Source organism: Prionailurus viverrinus, chromosome B1 (genome assembly GCF_022837055.1).
Source record: "Prionailurus viverrinus isolate Anna chromosome B1, UM_Priviv_1.0, whole genome shotgun sequence".
In the NCBI taxonomy this organism is placed as follows: domain Eukaryota; kingdom Metazoa; phylum Chordata; class Mammalia; order Carnivora; family Felidae; genus Prionailurus; species Prionailurus viverrinus.
In genome coordinates, this window is record NC_062564.1 from 105,537,589 (window position 1) to 105,554,714 (window position 17,126).

Genomic DNA, 17,126 nt, shown 5'->3' on the forward strand with positions numbered 1-17,126 from the left:
TAGAGCACCGAAGTTCAGAATCCCAGCTCAACCCCCTTTTTTTCTGAAAGGGAACAATACTGTCTTGTAACAATGGGTTCACACTGGCAGTACACAAGAGGTCTAGAGGCAGCTTTGAAAGAAAAATATAGGTAAAGCAAATTTGCCTACATGCATTCCATGTGTCCAAAATGTGATGTTCCTTATGATGCATTACTGCAAACCCACTGTGTTGGTAATAACTGTAATGTTCTTTGAGACTGCTCGTTCACCACAGCTGGAGCAGTCAGCAGTCTCAGTGCTCATGCAGCAGAGGCCAGTTCCTTTCATCCGGTGGATTTTTGTATCTTTTGCATGTTATTTTTTGTTCTATTTGCAATTCTTTTGTTAGAGTAACATATACTTTTACACTGAAGTTTAAAAATGAGAAGAATTCATATCTAAATGTAGCAACTCAGAATAACTTCACAAATATCAAAGTTAATAAGTAGCATTCTTCTTACAAAGTAGAAGAACTATCTTTATAAAAGGTAAAGAATTGTCTTATTAAAAAGATAGGGAACTGCCTGTAAAGTGACACTGTTGGACATCATGTTGGTGGCAGTTGCTGTCGTGTGCCTGCTGGCAGAGCAGACCTTGTTCCACCAGCACATGTCTTCATGCAGAGCAGAATGGTGCTCCGCTCTGTGCAAGGGTAAGGGACACAGTAACTCCTCAACTAAGGAGTCACAGAGTCATGTGTTAAAGGGTGGCTACATTTTTAAAATGCAGATTTCTGGCCCCACTTCTAGAGATTCTAATTCATTAACTCCTCAATTTGTTCTACTGATCATCCATATTTGAGGACTACCAGCACAAGGAATTATTCCTTCTGCAGTCTCTGAGAACGTCCTTGCATTATGTTAACTCACCAGCAAATTGCCTGCCCCATACCTGCCCCGTACAACTTTGTATGTTACTTTTGTACTAGGAATGCTTTCACTTAACCGTGATTTAACATCTTGCCCTAAGCTTTTCATTAGTGGTTAAATTAAGAGCAAACACTAAGAAGACAGTTTCTTCCTTGTGTAGAACATTAAATGAAGATATTATTGCATATTAATCAATTTCTTACATGTAGAAAGATTCACTGGCTGGTTTCCTAGAGTCAGATTTTATAAGCATTCTAACTCTTAATGTTTCTTCTAGCCTCAACTACCAAAAAAGATACCAATGATACTTAGGGTAAATTTTCTAAATTTAATTCTTTTCTTTCCATGACTACCTTCCTGATTTCTAGTTCTTTACATTTGCTTTGGTGATTCCATTGTATATGTATCTTTAATCTGTTTCTTCAAAACTTTTTTTGAGAAAGAGAGAGAGAGAGAGCATGGGAGTGGCGGAGAAAGAGAGGGAGAATGAATCTTAAGCAGGTCCATGCAACGTGGAGCCTGACGTGGGGCTCAGTCCCACGACTGTGAGATTATGACCTGAGCCAAAATCAAGAGTCCTTCACTTAACTGACTGAGCCACCTAGGTGCCCCTGTTTCCTCAGAACTTTTCTATAAATAATAGATAGTTTATAAAAGAAAAAAAAGATTAATGAAAAAGTTTCCCCTGCATCTGCCAGAAAGATTCTGGGTCATTATAATTCATTGTACAAGAGCAGAAACTGCTGTAATATAATTGGAGCGTGTCTGCAGTTTGTGTTTTCTGCCTTGTAGCAGCTTTATAGGTTTGGATGAAGACAAATTTTTCCAAATAAGATCAAAATGTGTATGCGTGTGTGTGCGCACACGTGTACCTGGTGTATGTATTATTATCTACCTCTGACAGTGAAACTATCTCATCATCTTTTTAGGTCCTCTATGGCAACAAGCAGTCAGACTTAAATTTGGGTACCTTGTATACAAGGGCACTAAAATGCTTGCCTGAAGTCAGTATTAGGCAAAGAGCTAACATTTTTGAGAATTTTCAGGGTATTATCTAAATATTAAGGAGACCTCATCATTTATTTACTTGTTCTTTCAATCAAGAAAGATTTATTAAATGTTTTTTGAGGCATGTCAGGACTACTGTTTCTACTTCTAAGTTGCTTACAGTGTGCTAGAAGAGATGTAACTCTGTAACACAAGACATGATATTTATTGCTTGTATTCCTCAAAAGGTAGGGGGAGGAGAGCAGAGAATAATTTTGGAAAGCCCAGGGCTGTGGGTGTTCAGCTGAATTGCTCAGGGTATTATGCACAAGAGGCCAGAGGTGAGAGTCTCACCCTCTGTGGACAGGGAGTAGAAACTGAAAGAACATCCAAATGTAGGCGTTTTTATGTGTCCAAGTGAAGACATTTTAGAACTGGACTCCCCCATTTGAATTAGAGCTTTATTTTCTACTAGATAGATGCCAAGTAAAATCCATATATAATTAGCTGTAATAAACTTCTTGAAGCACAGAAAGTAGACAAAAATTAACAAAAAACATGTGCTGATTTGTCACAAAGATAAAGAGGAAAGATTTGGAAAATTCTTATACATACTTTCTCAAAAGTCCCTGAACTATTCAACTGCAGGGTTTGATACACTTTTTAATGTTGCACATGCTTCTATGATCACAGCATCTTGTTCTCTAGTGTCTTTTTTCCACAGTGTTTCAAAATCTGTATCTCTTCTCAAAATTTGACACTCATAACTCAATTGTGTGTGAATTTCTGGCATTGTCTTTTAACTTGGTCAAACAATAGTTTTCTGAGTTACTTATTACTTCTACCAGAAAACTAAATAAGTAGTATTAGGCAAAAAATGGGAAAGAAGTGGCCTTTAATGGTTATGCTTCAAATATATCACTAATTGGGAAATTTATCTTGAATGTATCTTCATGTATATCTAAATTTGATTTCCAGTTGATGCATCACAGCATTTCTTCCATTCCTTCTAAAATTTATGGAGCACCTATAGAGTGAAAGTTCTAGACCCTGTAGGGCTTGGAGAAACTCGCTGTAGAAAAATCAAGGTCCTTTCTTTCTCATGAGCCTGTGACTTATAGAAGATAGTCAGACACATAAATTGTGATATGGTGTTATTAAGTCTTATCTGCAAAGTAGAGGGAGGACATGGAGGTAGAGACAGCCAACTCTGTTGAGGGTGATATTTAACACATCTGTCAGAGGAATGGACGTTGGAGTTAAATTTTGAACAATGGGTTCTCCAGGCCAGCCTTTCTCAAACTGTTTTCCATTGTAATAAAAATGTCATATGTCATTGTCATTTATCAATTCTATATGATACACTTGTGTGGGCACAATAAGATTTTGGTAAAAACATAACATTTTATAGGGATGTAAGGCATTAATGCCCTAGGAACTTTTTCTTTTATTGCTACTTACAGAAGATTTTGTAAGTATGCGATTAATGAAATTATAAATCTAAAATTAAGCCATTATAATTGGCTAATGAATTAGAAATAAATATGTTTACTTTATTTTTCTCAGTATTTGACTTTGTTTTCTTAATGAGCCTGATTTTTCTCGATGAGTAATCTTAGCAAGGCAATTATATATAGTTAGTTATGATTAACGCCATGTACTGGGTCATTGAATTCTCTCAACAATATTTTATATAGTTACTATTTTTTCTATGTTGCATATTAGGTAACTGAGGTTTAGAGAAGTTAAGTAATTTTCCCAGTATCACTCGGCTAATAAAATGGTTGGGACTCTTATCCATGCAGATAGGAACCAGGACTCATGCTCTTAAGTACTGTGGTATACAGTTACAACACTTGTATGAGCAGAGACTAGATGGATAGAAGTGAGGGAATATCTAGATGGATTGACAGTGAACTCCTTAGAGGAACTGGGTGGGCCAGCCAAGAAAAGCTGGGGAGAAGATGGACTTTTAAAAAATGTTCTAGGGGCACCTGGGTGGCTTAGTCGATTGAGCACCTGACTCTGGCTCAGGTCATGATCTCACGGTTCCTGAGTTCGAGCCCCACATCAGGCTCTCTGCTATCAGCACAGAGCTTTTTTTGGATCCTCTGCCTCTCTTCTGCTCGTTCTCTCTCTCTCTTAAAATAAATAAATGAACTTAAACATTTTATACCTTTTCTGCTACTTCAATTAAAATAACTTTCATAACAATGAAATACATAACAATACTTTCATAACAATGAAAGTGATATAAATGAAAAAATTAGTCATAGAATTTAAAAACTTTAGCATGTTTTTTTCATTATTGCCATAAATTTTACCCAGGTCATAGGAACTAATGTGTCTTAATTGGCCACAGTGTTGTTAGCATCTTTTTCCTATGTATGCATGTAGGGTCACTATCTTTGCTTCTTCACTCATCCATGCCTTTGTTCTCATTTACCTGTATCGATAATTTGTAGAAGTAGAAGACTAGTGCAGCGATAAAATCACTGCTCACTGCTGGGCATGACGAACACAAGACGGGGCATGGGTTATGCACCCTTCCCCATGTGTCAGCTGTGACCCCCACCTCTGTGACCCACTCACCACACATGTTGCATGTCACTTAGTGAGACACATTAGGACAGGGCTAACCTTGAATTTTATCCATTTGTATTTTAGGGAAGTAGGCACAAACTCATATGTCTTATTAGTAATAGCAAATAATTTACAACACATCTTACCGCTGACCCAGACATACCACTGTGTGCTGCTAAACCTGTCTTTTGCACACAACAGCTCCAGGCCAAGAAGAGGGAGAGATGGATTCCAGGCTAATGGAACAAAATGTGCAAAGATGTGGAGGTGTATAAAGCACGTGGTATATTCCAGGAAAGCAAGAACCTTGTGTGGCGGAAACTTCCCCTGAAAGGGGTGGCAGGGGTGAGGAAATGTAGAGATTAGACTTGAAAGGTATATTCAGGCTAAACTCCAGAGGGCCTGAAAGGGCAGGAGGGTCACTGGGTGTGTGACCTGGGACATAGTGGATGAGCCTCAGTTTTTTTTAGCCTTAGAATGCAGAAAACAGTTTCTTCTCCACAAGGTTGTATTAAATGAGAAATATGTGTGAAGGGCCTGGCACAGAGCTAGCTGCACACAGCAATTGCTTGCAGCAACCCGTCTCACTTTTTTTTACCCTTCCTGTTCCCACACAGATAAAGGAATGTGGACTTTATCACATAGTAGAAAGTCTCCACGATTTTTAGGGAGAACTGCCCCATACATGATCAGAACAGTTAGCTTTATTTCAGAGAGTGCCCTGGCAGCAATATGCCAGGATAGTTTGGAGAAAGGCAAGATTGGAGGGGTCAATATAATGAATCATTTAATCTCAGTAAATTTTGCTTAGTAGATTACTTCTTAGGTCCTTAAGATTTTAAATATTCTTAATATGGAATTGACTTTTGTGGAACCTAAGTTCATCTTTTTATTGCTTCCCAGGGACTACAGATACATAATCTTGATCACATATTTTCTCTTTTGTCATTTTGTCTGGTAGCTGGTTCCTTATACCTACTGTTGCTACGTTCATGTGCATTCTTCCTTGAAATACCACTTTAGGTTTAATCTATGTTTACTAAAGGTTTCAAAGAGGAGCTTCTGTTGCATCATCATCCTAGGAATTCTTTTACTTTTGCATCATGGGATTCACTTGACTCTGAAAGTCTAGGCTAAACAAGAAAGTATTTTCCCTGTAGTACATCCTTTTTAGTTTATCAAAGCATCATGTGTATGGACCTACAATCAAATATTGGCTGTTTCATTTACAACTTATGTGACTTTAGGCAAGTCCCTATCTAAGCCTCAGTTTCCTAGTCTATAAAATGGAGAGAATAGTACCTGCCTGAGGACACAACAGTTACTGAGAGGATTAAATGAGATATGTATAGTGCTTGGCTCATAGAAAATACCTGTATTTTAATTTATTTTCTGAGTCCCTTAAAGTAGAACTTTCCCACCCAAAACATTTTCTGTAATTTTTTTTTCTTTTAGGCAGCAGATTGTCCTGGGAAGCTGTTCATCTTCCATTCCTCCTTACCCACTGCAGAGGCACCAGGGAAGCTCAAAAACAGAGATGACAAAAAACTGATTAATACGGACAAAGAGAAGGTATTTGTAAACAATGGCTCTTTGAAGTATCCATATGTCAGTTTGTAAAGGGGAGTAAAGAAAGAGGGAATGTGTCCTTTGAGTAAGAAAGGGAGAGAAGCTAAATGTAATGTATAAATCTGGGACATTGTATATTAACGAGAATATTTTGAATTGCAAATAATTTAAGAAATTTTATATTCCTAGAGAAACCAATGTCTGAAATAAACTTAAAATAAGGCCTCAAACTTTTCATGTATAAACTGTGTATGAGACTGGGATAATACAAATGGGAGAAATGGGGGGAAATGCAGGAAGAAGATAAAGGTAGAAGGAGAATGTAGCTGGGACCATATAATAGCACTCCTGAGACAGGAAATAGAGGTGCCTGATGCTCACAGTGTGCTTTGCTCAAACCCTCTGACAGAATCACCGTGGGGTGGGGGGTAGACAAATCAGTGGGAAGGATAAGACCAGGATATAGGCATCCAGCTACTGGCCACATAACACCAGACAGGTTGTTTCATCTAGGTCTGTAAAGGTAAGACAGCAATGTCTGTTTCATTAGCATTGTCGGAGGATCAAATAAAATTGCGTGCATGTGCCCGCGCGCGCGCGCGCACACACACACACACACACACACACACACACACACACACACACACATTTCACACAACATGAGCCTGGCACACACTGGGTGCTCAATAAATGGCTGCTGCACTGATGATTACCGTAATTCATTCCTTCAGCCCAGTTCACTTGACTGGAAAAAAATTTTCTTTCTTTTTAAAAGAATTCAACAGAAATAAAAAATTGAAACCAAAAACATTTTGTGGTTTTCTTTTTCCCTTTGTGCATCTTTTTCTTAAGATACTTTTCCAGCCCCAAACAAATGTCTACGACGCACTGGCCAAGGACTGTGTGGCTCACGGCTGCTGTGTGACCCTCTTCCTCTTTCCCAGTCAGTATGTGGATGTAGCCTCTTTGGGTCTCGTGCCCCACCTCACTGGAGGAACCCTTTACAAATACAACAATTTCCAGGTAAAAGCCAGCAACACGTTCACCTCAGGTTTTTGTACTGCCATTTAACTTTTGGTGCTTAAATCATAAGAACGCTGTGCCCCCTTGTGGGTAACTGACAAATGTAAATCTAGAGCCAGTGGAGACAATGTATATGTGATTAGGCAATTGCTTTCTTACTCCCTAAGTGTTTGGGAACAGATTGAGCTCATTTAGTCTCAGAGGTGAATTTCAGTGTAAGCTTCCATGATGAGGAAACATATATTCTATATAAAAAGTTTAGTGTTTTAAATATATTTAAGATAATTGTTTTTAATTTTTTTTTAACATTCATTTTTGAAAGGCAGAGAGAGAGCGTGAATGGGGGAGGGGCAGAGAAAGAGGGAGACACAGAAACAGAAATAGGCTCCAGGCTCCGAGCTGTCAGCACAAATCCCGATGTAGGGCTTGAGCTCACGGACTGTGAGATCATGACCTGAGCTGAAGTCGGCCACTCAACTGACTGAGCCACCCAGGCGCCCCTGAGATAATTGTTTTTAAAAGTGACTGTGTATGTGTTTTAAATTGTTACAGTTTTGGGGTCAGTTCATTATAACTCTCTCTTCCAACCCTGGATTGAGAGAGTCATGAGATAGGAAAAATGTCAGCACTGTACAGACATATGTCTGAGGGCAAGTGGGCTTGCTAATGCTTTACCTTTCAATGTGACAAACCTGTATACCCAGGCACAAGGTGGGCATATTACAAGCTTCTCCTGTGGACAACTGTACCTTCAAAACTTAGCAAATTGAAAGGTAATAAATGTGTGCCTCCTGCAGGCAGGCTGCCTCCTCAGAAAGAAGATACAGAGTAGACTGAGCTATGTCCACCCAGTTCCTTTACTCAAACTTACTAATCAGATAAATCACCTGCCCTCACCTGAGAGGAAGGGGTCGGGGGAATGCCTCTAACTTACGTACCTATACATGGAAACATGGAGTGAGAATAAGTGTTCCCCCAACATAAATGATAAATGTTAATCATCATCTGTTTTTATTTATCATCATTAAAATTATTTTTAATCACCTAGTTACAGATTTATACGGTAAACTAATTAAGGGATTTGTTAAGGCCAAAGATTGCAAATGAAATAAAATTGAAAAAGTTTTAAGAACCCTTTTTAAGACTTCTGGATAAGAGTTTTAATCAAGATTGAAAAAAATAAGGATTGTTATTTTAAATGTTTTGCTGCCATCTGGTGGGGATTGATGCTACTTTATTTTTTAGATGCATATGGATAGCCAACAATTTTTGAATGACCTCAGAAATGATATTGAAAAGAAAATAGGATTCGATGCTATTATGAGGGTTCGTACCAGCACAGGTAATTTTCAATTATACTTTTTGTCAGGTCTCCATTGGTAATTGTTTCCTATTCAAATTAATAACAGGCCAACAGAGAAAATAACAATAAATTAAATAGAAGAAAAATTCCCTTTTTCCTCATCATTAGGTTTCAGAGCCACTGATTTCTTTGGTGGAATTTTTATGAACAACACCACTGATGTAGAAATGGCAGCCATTGATTGTGATAAGGCAGTGACTGTGGAGTTCAAGCATGATGACAAACTTGGTGAAGACAGTGGAGCCTTAATCCAGGTGATTTAAAGCTTATTCCCATCTTTTGTGCTTTAGTTTGTTACAGCGATCACTGGGCAGACTAAAATACCATCAACTATGTCAGTCTTTCTGTAAAGAAGTTGAACATTATTTCTCCAAAGACAAAAGTCATTAGATTATGGCACTCCATTGTGTATTCTCCAGAGCCTGATTTATATGTGCTGCTTGTATGAAGTAATAATTGTAAGTCCTCACATGAGAGCCCAGCAAACTGTGGTCAGTATTGTAAGCATTAGCAAACTGACTGCCAGCAGAGTTCAATTCTTTAAGGCTTTAGAACCCATTCATTCATTTGTTGCATTCCTACCAAATGTTAGACACCATGTTAAGTACATTATTATGTTATATGCAGCTATAAATAGAATTTGGTTTTGTAGTAAATAAAATTAAGCCGAAGCCATGGAGATTTTGAATTAAGAACAATTGTATCGAATGGTTATAGTTTTCAGATACTGTCATCACCCTTAAATAATAAAGAGGTTTGTCATTAAGTTGAGGAAGAACTCTAATATTTATTTTTGATCACAGACATTTGAAGAAGTGGATACTTGTTTGCATTCTTGAAATATATATGTCATCAGCATAAGACTTAAGTACATCATCAAAGTTAGATGTTTGTTTTTGAACATGAAAAGTATTATTTTTGGACCTGAACCCCTGGTAATAAAATCTGAGATATGTGAAAGTACACTAATATGCGTGAAAGCCCAGAGTTACATATGCGTGAAAGCCCAGTTAAAATTTAAGTTCAAACCAGTGAAATGCTACATAGACGCTCAATGTATGAATTGTCATTATTCCTCCCTTATTTGTTGTTATTCAGTCATTAGCAACTATATACAAAAAAAAGTCTGTGGAGGGGTTTAGAGGTCTTTGACCCATATATAATGCTCTGTAAATCTAAGATCAGACTAGCGTGGGTGGACATGGCTGAGCATAAAAGCATGTGTCCTTGATGTCACCTCTGCAGTGTGCTGTGCTTTACACAACCGTCGGAGGTCAGAGAAGACTGCGGATTCACAATCTTGGCTTGAACTGTAGCTCCCAGTTGGCTGATCTCTATAAGAGCTGTGAGACAGATGCCCTTATCAACTTCTTCGCCAAGTCAGGTAACACTCCACTAATCCTGTGCTGCTGTGTATCTTGCCTAAGAATTCAGTGAGACTTGTTGGTTAATTGAATTAGTAACTGACAACTATTGTGGAAGCACAGCCTTTTGGTGGGCAAATCCAGAATTTATAAAAACAGAGTGTCAAGGAGAATACTCAGCATCTCCAATTCCAGATTAATAATGAGAGATCTCCGTCAGGCCCACACTATACAGTTCTATTCAAAGTTTCCTTCTTGGGGGCATGGGGGAATTCTGAGTTGAAATTTAGGAAGGTGATACTTAGACTCTTATTATGGTATATGAGTATGCCCTCTGGCACCTGGGGCTAATGGAAGGAGACTGTCCCTAATGTTAGGCTGAACTTGCTTATCCACACCATGATAATTATGAAATTCCACGGGTCTGAGTTGGCCCCTCTTTGGTTCCTTCTCCCCTTCATAACCCCCGTTTGAGATTCTACACCAAGGTTTAGAAGAAACAGCAGTCCAGTCAGTAGGAATTCAGGACATCAGAAGATGGCACGTTGGTCTTTCTTTTCTCTATGTGTAGAGTTCTGTTTATAATATTCTGTGGAAAAAGTCTGGACTAATGACCTACCTTTTGTTAGAGGTTGGCTGTTGTTCTCCATTGGGTATGTTGTCATACTTAGTAAAATGGAGAACATTAGCAGATGACTTTAACCTTTTAAACACTGTTATTCCTTGCTGGATGGTCTGAAGATAAGAGCATTTTTTTTGTTATTATTATTACCATTTGAAGGGACTGATTTCTGAGCCAGAGCTTTCATGCTCTTTTCATTGTTTTATGCAACTAGCATTCAAAGCAGTTCTATACCAGCCCTTGAAGGTCATCCGGGAAATTCTGGTTAATCAGACTGCCCACATGTTGGCATGTTACCGGAAGAATTGTGCAAGTCCATCTGCAGCAAGCCAGGTAAGCCACCTGTTGTACTTAGATTCTAAAGCATTACAAGTGATTACATGTTCTTTCAGCATTTAGCTCCCGAAGGCTTATGCTGTTCCAGGCACTTGGATGCTATACGTAGTAAACTATACAACTAAGAAGACTGAGTCTGCTATTTGGAGAGGCTATCGTCTTTTCATAGCCAACATTAAAAAACTCAGTGGCTTTACAAGATGCATGAACCAAAAAATATGTGTGCATTTTGGGTTGACAGTCACTATATTATATATAAATAACAGAATGTTATATGTAAGAAATGTCATAATATAAATGGGATTCTCTTTTGCTTATAAAGAGGGATATTTAGTTGAGAAATGTATATGCATAAATATATTTTGGCATATTAACAATCATAGTTGACATGAGCAAATGGCAGGAAGGACCTCTTTATATTTTATAAACATGAATATAAGTTATAAATATTAGAATTTTTTATATTTAAAGGTTAATAATAGGTATGAAAAGTTTTAAAGGAAATGTCTCTGGGTACCGTCTACTAATATGAAAATTTAAGAAGATCCTTTACATAAATCTCATTTAGACTCTTTCCTGTAAAAGAAAAAGCAGAACCTCATGTTCCCATTTATTTTTGCATCTGTTCTCTTATTCACATTTTTCCCTATGTCAGTCAAAGCTAGATGCCACTTTTCATAATTTTATGTTGAATATCCGAATATAGAATTTGGATTGAAAGAGAAGACAGGGAGCAACAGATGGGGAAACTTTCTGGTTAGCTCATTGTCAAAAGTGGGTGCTGAGAGGACATCTGAAACCCCACTCAAAAGTAAGCCCTTAGCAACAGAGATCATGTAGATAAAATTGGGGGCCAACTTTCATAATCTTGGTAAAGAAGGAAAATAAAACACAGTTATTATCTTGGACCTTTCACAAAAATTCCTTTCTGTGCTGTTCTGAGTGATTAAATTAGCCATCTCTTCTTCTGTCTCCTGGTGTTGACAGTCGCATAAGCAACTCTTGAATCTATGTGTGAGTGTCGATCTTGTTTATTATCCAGGAGATTTGGAACTTTAGTAACTAAACTCCAATACCAGTACTATGTCACAGTGTACTTGTTCAATTTATACAGAGCCCACCAGATGTACCTGGATACAGTCCAATCATGAGCACTTTACACCCCCGATTTTGCTATTTGTTTTATGGCTCTGGAAACATTAGTCTGTCTCTGGAGTGTCTCACGCTTCAGAAGGATTAGTTGAAGGAGAACAGGTACAGTTAGTGTCCTCAGAAAGTTTATTTGCTAACGTTAAAGCAATTGGATTCAAAGACCTTAAGCTAAAAACAAATCTGTTGCCTATTTAAGAAAAGAAATGAAATCTGCCCGTTCCTTCTGATTTAAAAGTGAAAAGCTTTGTCTCTACTACTATATTGTCTGTTCATGCAGTTTAGTTATTTCTGCAGGAAAAATATTACGATGCCAAATTTTCTCTGAAAAAGTTGATAGAGATTATTTTTCTTGTGATGAGATTTTACTTTCTCCATGAGCACATGTAAACGGTACATTTCAACCAATGATGTGCTTTAAGGAATGACATAATTTAGATATGATTATCCAGCGTGGAGTGGGGAAAATGTAGGGCTTATAAAACTTAGTAACAATAGCATATTAAAATATAGCATTATTTTAAATACATGAAATGGCTGGACTTGGGGTTCTCTTCAGAGAATGTAACTTCAAATGTGCTGCCCTTCCAGAGTTCATTTGTAAGAAATAATATCTGGGGAGAAATTCCTAAGGAATTCCACTCCTTTACTGTAGAGTCCAAAGTTTCTTTGATCCAAGCAGGACTATTAGGGATCTGGATACTTGGATTATATGACACTGGATCTCAGAAGATCTGCTTTTACTGAATCTCCAGGGCCAGGACTAGCTTGAGGCAAGAGAGGCACTTAGTGTGCAAAGTTTAAGGAGGCTCCTACTCTGGAGGTCACATTATAGATGCTGGTTTAACACATATAACTACAAACAACATTAAAGCAATTTGTTAAGCTTACATAAGCAAGGTAGATTCTTAAATCTAATAACTCACTGTTCTGAACTTAAGTATGTTACATCATATCGGAGTACAGTGACTTCAAAAGGAAAGTCAAATGGACTTAACTGCAATGTAATAGTTTTTTTTTTAATTCACTACTACTTCTGTCATTTCAAAACTACAGAAGAGTTCTCCAAATTCAAGCAAACTGGACTTACGTCAGTTTTTTTTTAAGTTTGTTTATTTTGAGAGAGAGAGTGTGGGGGTGGAGCAGAGAGACAATGAGGGAGAGAGAATGAATCCCAAGCAGGCTCTGACCTCTCAGCTCAGAACCCCATGTGGGGCTTGAATTCACCAACTGTGAGATCATGACTTGAGCCAAAATCAAGAGTCAGACGTTCAACCAACTGATCCACCCAGGCACTCCTCGTTTTCACTCCTTCCTCATCTGTACTTTTTTTCCCCAGGAGTAGTGTCCATCTGTTGCCACATTTTCTTCCCCGCTATCTCCTTGTTTTCTTTCACCCTAATTCCATTCTTCTATATCAATTTTCTTCCTTATTTACCTCCTCAGTTTTCTTCTTTCTACCCCTTCTCATCCAGGCTCCTCTGATCAGACTTTTAGTCCTGTAGGGTCATCATGGGCCAGGCTTATCCCTTGGTGGCATTTAGGTCAACAGATTTCTAAACTGTCTTAATATGGCCTGATTAATGAGAAGCAACCAGTGAAATTACAAGATAATATTTGAAAAACCATGTGTTTTTCTAAGAATATTCTTAATCCATAATATGTAAGGCCGGATGGCTCTGGGATATGATTATGATCTGGTTCCTACATATTTGATCATATTTTTCCTTGGTTGAAAAAGTGGTAGCAAGTGTTGTCAAATAAAAATCTTTTATGCTAGAGAAAAAAAAATTAGAAGAAGAGTATGAGGAAACATGCATTTAACTGTCTTTGATTCTCTGAAGAGATTAGAAGAGGAGGAACAAACTGCAAAGTAGAATTGTCCTGAAATGTTTTACTAAACCAGTTGGAAAACTGTCTTACACATTCCTTACTTAGTAGATCATGAGAAGAAACTTAGGATGTAAAGGTTTAAGTTGAGGAGTAAATCCTAACAGAGCCCCAAAGGAAATTTTCTTTTCAGGGTGGATTCTGATAAGTGTATATTCTTTTTCATCATTAAGATAGAACACTAAAAAATAAATCGTGAATTTATAGACCAGATATTTCTATTTGTAAATTGTCATTATCTCCCTATGTATTCTTTTTCTTTTGAGAATATCCTTGCCATTGACCAACTGTTAAATAGAAGGAAGTGACACTCAGATCAATCTTGATTCTTACCTGTTTTTATAAAATTGAGTTGAGAAAAGGTTAAACAACACAGACAGATTATTTGTAATTTTTTTACCCATCAAGTTATGTTTCTACAAGTGCTGCATTGTGTTGTTATTTGCAGCATCGCATTACAATACATATTTTGAAGTAGAATGAGGTCACATAAGCTAAAGTGGGGATGGAGAGGAGGGTACAGGTGGATTATAAAGACAAAATTAAAATAATTCATTTACTAATTGAAGGTAAAGAAAAAATGAAATTAGGGTTCATCTGGTAGTTAAGTATCTCAAATAGGAAACGTAAGAGGAAGAACATGTTTGTGGAATTGTGGGAGTTTGATTTTGCTTGTTACCATTCAGTAGTGACATACCTAAATCCAGGAAGCATTTCCTATTTTAGTTTGTATCTGTAGTATTGCAATCTTCTTGTTAGGTTTTATCTATTTATATGTCTGTCATCTTTATTGGACTTTAGGCATCTTGTCACGTAGACTATCCCTCGTTCCTCTGAATATTGTTGACACTTTGCTCTATAGAACGCGTGACACAGTGGCATTCAATAAGTGTTTGATGAGTTTATGACTAACTGTGTGAGTTTAAGGTGCATGAAGAGCATAAAGGAAGACATATCTCACAGGCAGTCGAAAAAAACACTGTTTTTGAACTGAAGAGGTAGAAGGTGGTAAAATTGATTAGGAATCATTTATTTAACTTTATCTAATAAACGTGTGTGATACGTACTATATGCTAAGTACCATTACATGTGCTTCACAAATTAATAATCATTTAATCCCATGATCATGCTGTTGATCATGGCTATTCCATTTTTAGATGAGAAAACCTAGGAAAAGAGAATGATTTGCCCAGGGTCAACATCTGGTAAAAGGCAGAGTTGAGATTGCATTCTAGGCAGAGTGTGCTGACAGCCACCGTGCCAAGCTGCCAAAGTGCTAGATAAAACTAAGTGCCGTTCTGTGAGTACCTACTGTGTGCCAGTTTATATGGTCCAGGTGCTTTGTATGGTCTGTCATTTAATCCTCAAAATCACCTCAAAAACAATTGATGTTTCTGCCTTAAGGATAAAAGCTCAGGGGTTCTTTCTCATAAAGGTCAAGCACATGAAACAAATGACTTTCTTTTTCAGCTTATTTTACCAGATTCCATGAAAGTATTACCAGTGTACATGAACTGTTTGTTAAAAAACTGTGTGCTGCTTAGCAGACCAGAGATCTCAACAGATGAGCGGGCGTACCAGAGGCAGCTGGTCATGACCATGGGTGTGGCCGACTCTCAGCTTTTCTTCTACCCACAGCTTTTGCCAATCGTAAGTACACTGTGGTGGTGCATTTCCTAGAGGAGTCTGGAAGGGAATTGTATTTTGTCCTTTCCATATGTTATGTCTGGAATATTTTCTTAAGAAGAAGTTTAAAGTCACAAATGCCTTCAGAATGTGTATGTGGGCTCTTTGAGCAAGTTGTGTACATGCGTCAACATGTGCTCAGTATGGTGATGGTGATGGTGGGGGATTTGAGGTGTTCCTACTTCAGTGATTTGCTCAGATGATTGCTTTTCTTTTCCTCATTCCCACATTGACAGATTGAAAAGTCAGTAACAAGTTGGAGCAAGCCAAGCTTCAATTGTTCAAGAAATCTTCCTTACAGCATTAAAGGCAACTGATTTGTATCTGTGTATGGGATCTCATGTGCACACATGTATTTGTTTCTATACAACGTATGAATGTCTAAGAGTCACAACATTTCATTAGAATGGCTATGATTAGCCTTGACCAAATACAATTAAGGATTTACAAATCAGCATATATTTGAGGGCACCTGCATTGTATAAGGGACCAACTTCACTTGCCCTCAGAGAATTTACTTTGCAATGTATTCTACTTATTTGAAGTCAGCCATTAATGTCTTGAATGCCCCTGTAATCTAGACTAAGCCCTTTCCCCTTGAGACCTAACAAGTTCAATTTATAATTGAGAGATAAAAGAGAGGAAGACTGATGGCTTATTTCAAATTCTTATATTGAAACTCGTATTCAGGCTCTCAGTAACAATGCAGTCAGTATTAGAAAGACTTAAATTAGGTTGGAAACTGAAAACTATAATTCTTTCAATCAATATGAATGTTAGGTATAAATTATTACAAAATGATTGATTTTCAGATAAAGTTGGATTGGCAACAATCTGTATGCCAGAGAAACTAGAACTCTGAGGGATGAGAACATCACCTCTCCAATAAAATCCTCTTACCAAGGTCACCAGTGGCTGACATGTTGCTAAATCCAAAGGGCGGTTCTCAGTCCTTCTCTCTTCTTATTGTCAGCAGCATCTGACACAGTTTGTTTCTCCCTCCAGAAACACTTTCTTCACCTAGCTTCTCGCTTACCTGGCCACTTCTCCTTTCTGCCTTTGCTAGCTTGTCCTCTTCTTTCTGTCAGGCTACCCTGGGGTTCAGTCCTTGGGAAGCTTCTCTTGTCTATCTACGCTCAATCCCGTGTAGGCCTCATCTGACCTTTCAATGCTGTTTATATACTAATGATACCCATGTTTATATGTCCATCCATACCACATGGGTCCTGAACTCTAGATGTGTCTATCCTATAGCCTATTGAGCATCTCTCTGTGGGTGTGCAATGGGCACCTTAAACCAAGCCCTGATTGCCTCTCCAAGCCTGCTCTCCGGCAGTCTTCTCCATCCCCATTTACCACTACTCTCTCATGCCAATTCTTTAGGCCAAACTTGCGGTCACTCTTGACTGCTTTCATTCCCTCATCCATCACATCTCATTTACCAGCAAACATGTCAGTTCTCCTTTCCAAGAATATTCAGATTCTGACCACTTTCTCTCCACCTCATCTGTCATACCCAGGTTCAAGCACAATCATCTTTCCCATGAACTGCTGCAGTACTCTCCTAACAAGTCTTCATGTGTGCACCTTTGCTTCTTCAGTCTGTGTTTGGCGTAAAAGTTAGAGTGATTCTCTTAAAATAACTGGCCATCCCTCCACTACTC

General features: G+C 38.0%; 1 protein-coding gene across 3 annotated transcripts in view; it reads left to right on the forward strand.

The window, feature by feature from the left end:
* SEC24D (SEC24 homolog D, COPII coat complex component) overlaps positions 1-17,126 on the forward strand; it is a 108,294-nt gene that overhangs the window by 80,471 nt on the left and 10,697 nt on the right. For all 3 annotated transcript variants that reach the window (XM_047855585.1, XM_047855586.1, XM_047855587.1), the window contains exons 14-20: positions 5,916-6,032; positions 6,882-7,052; positions 8,298-8,394; positions 8,524-8,669; positions 9,661-9,799; positions 10,616-10,734; positions 15,247-15,426. In XM_047855585.1, the coding sequence (XP_047711541.1) occupies positions 5,916-6,032; positions 6,882-7,052; positions 8,298-8,394; positions 8,524-8,669; positions 9,661-9,799; positions 10,616-10,734; positions 15,247-15,426 (969 nt within the window). The remainder of the gene's footprint in view (positions 1-5,915; positions 6,033-6,881; positions 7,053-8,297; positions 8,395-8,523; positions 8,670-9,660; positions 9,800-10,615; positions 10,735-15,246; positions 15,427-17,126) is intronic.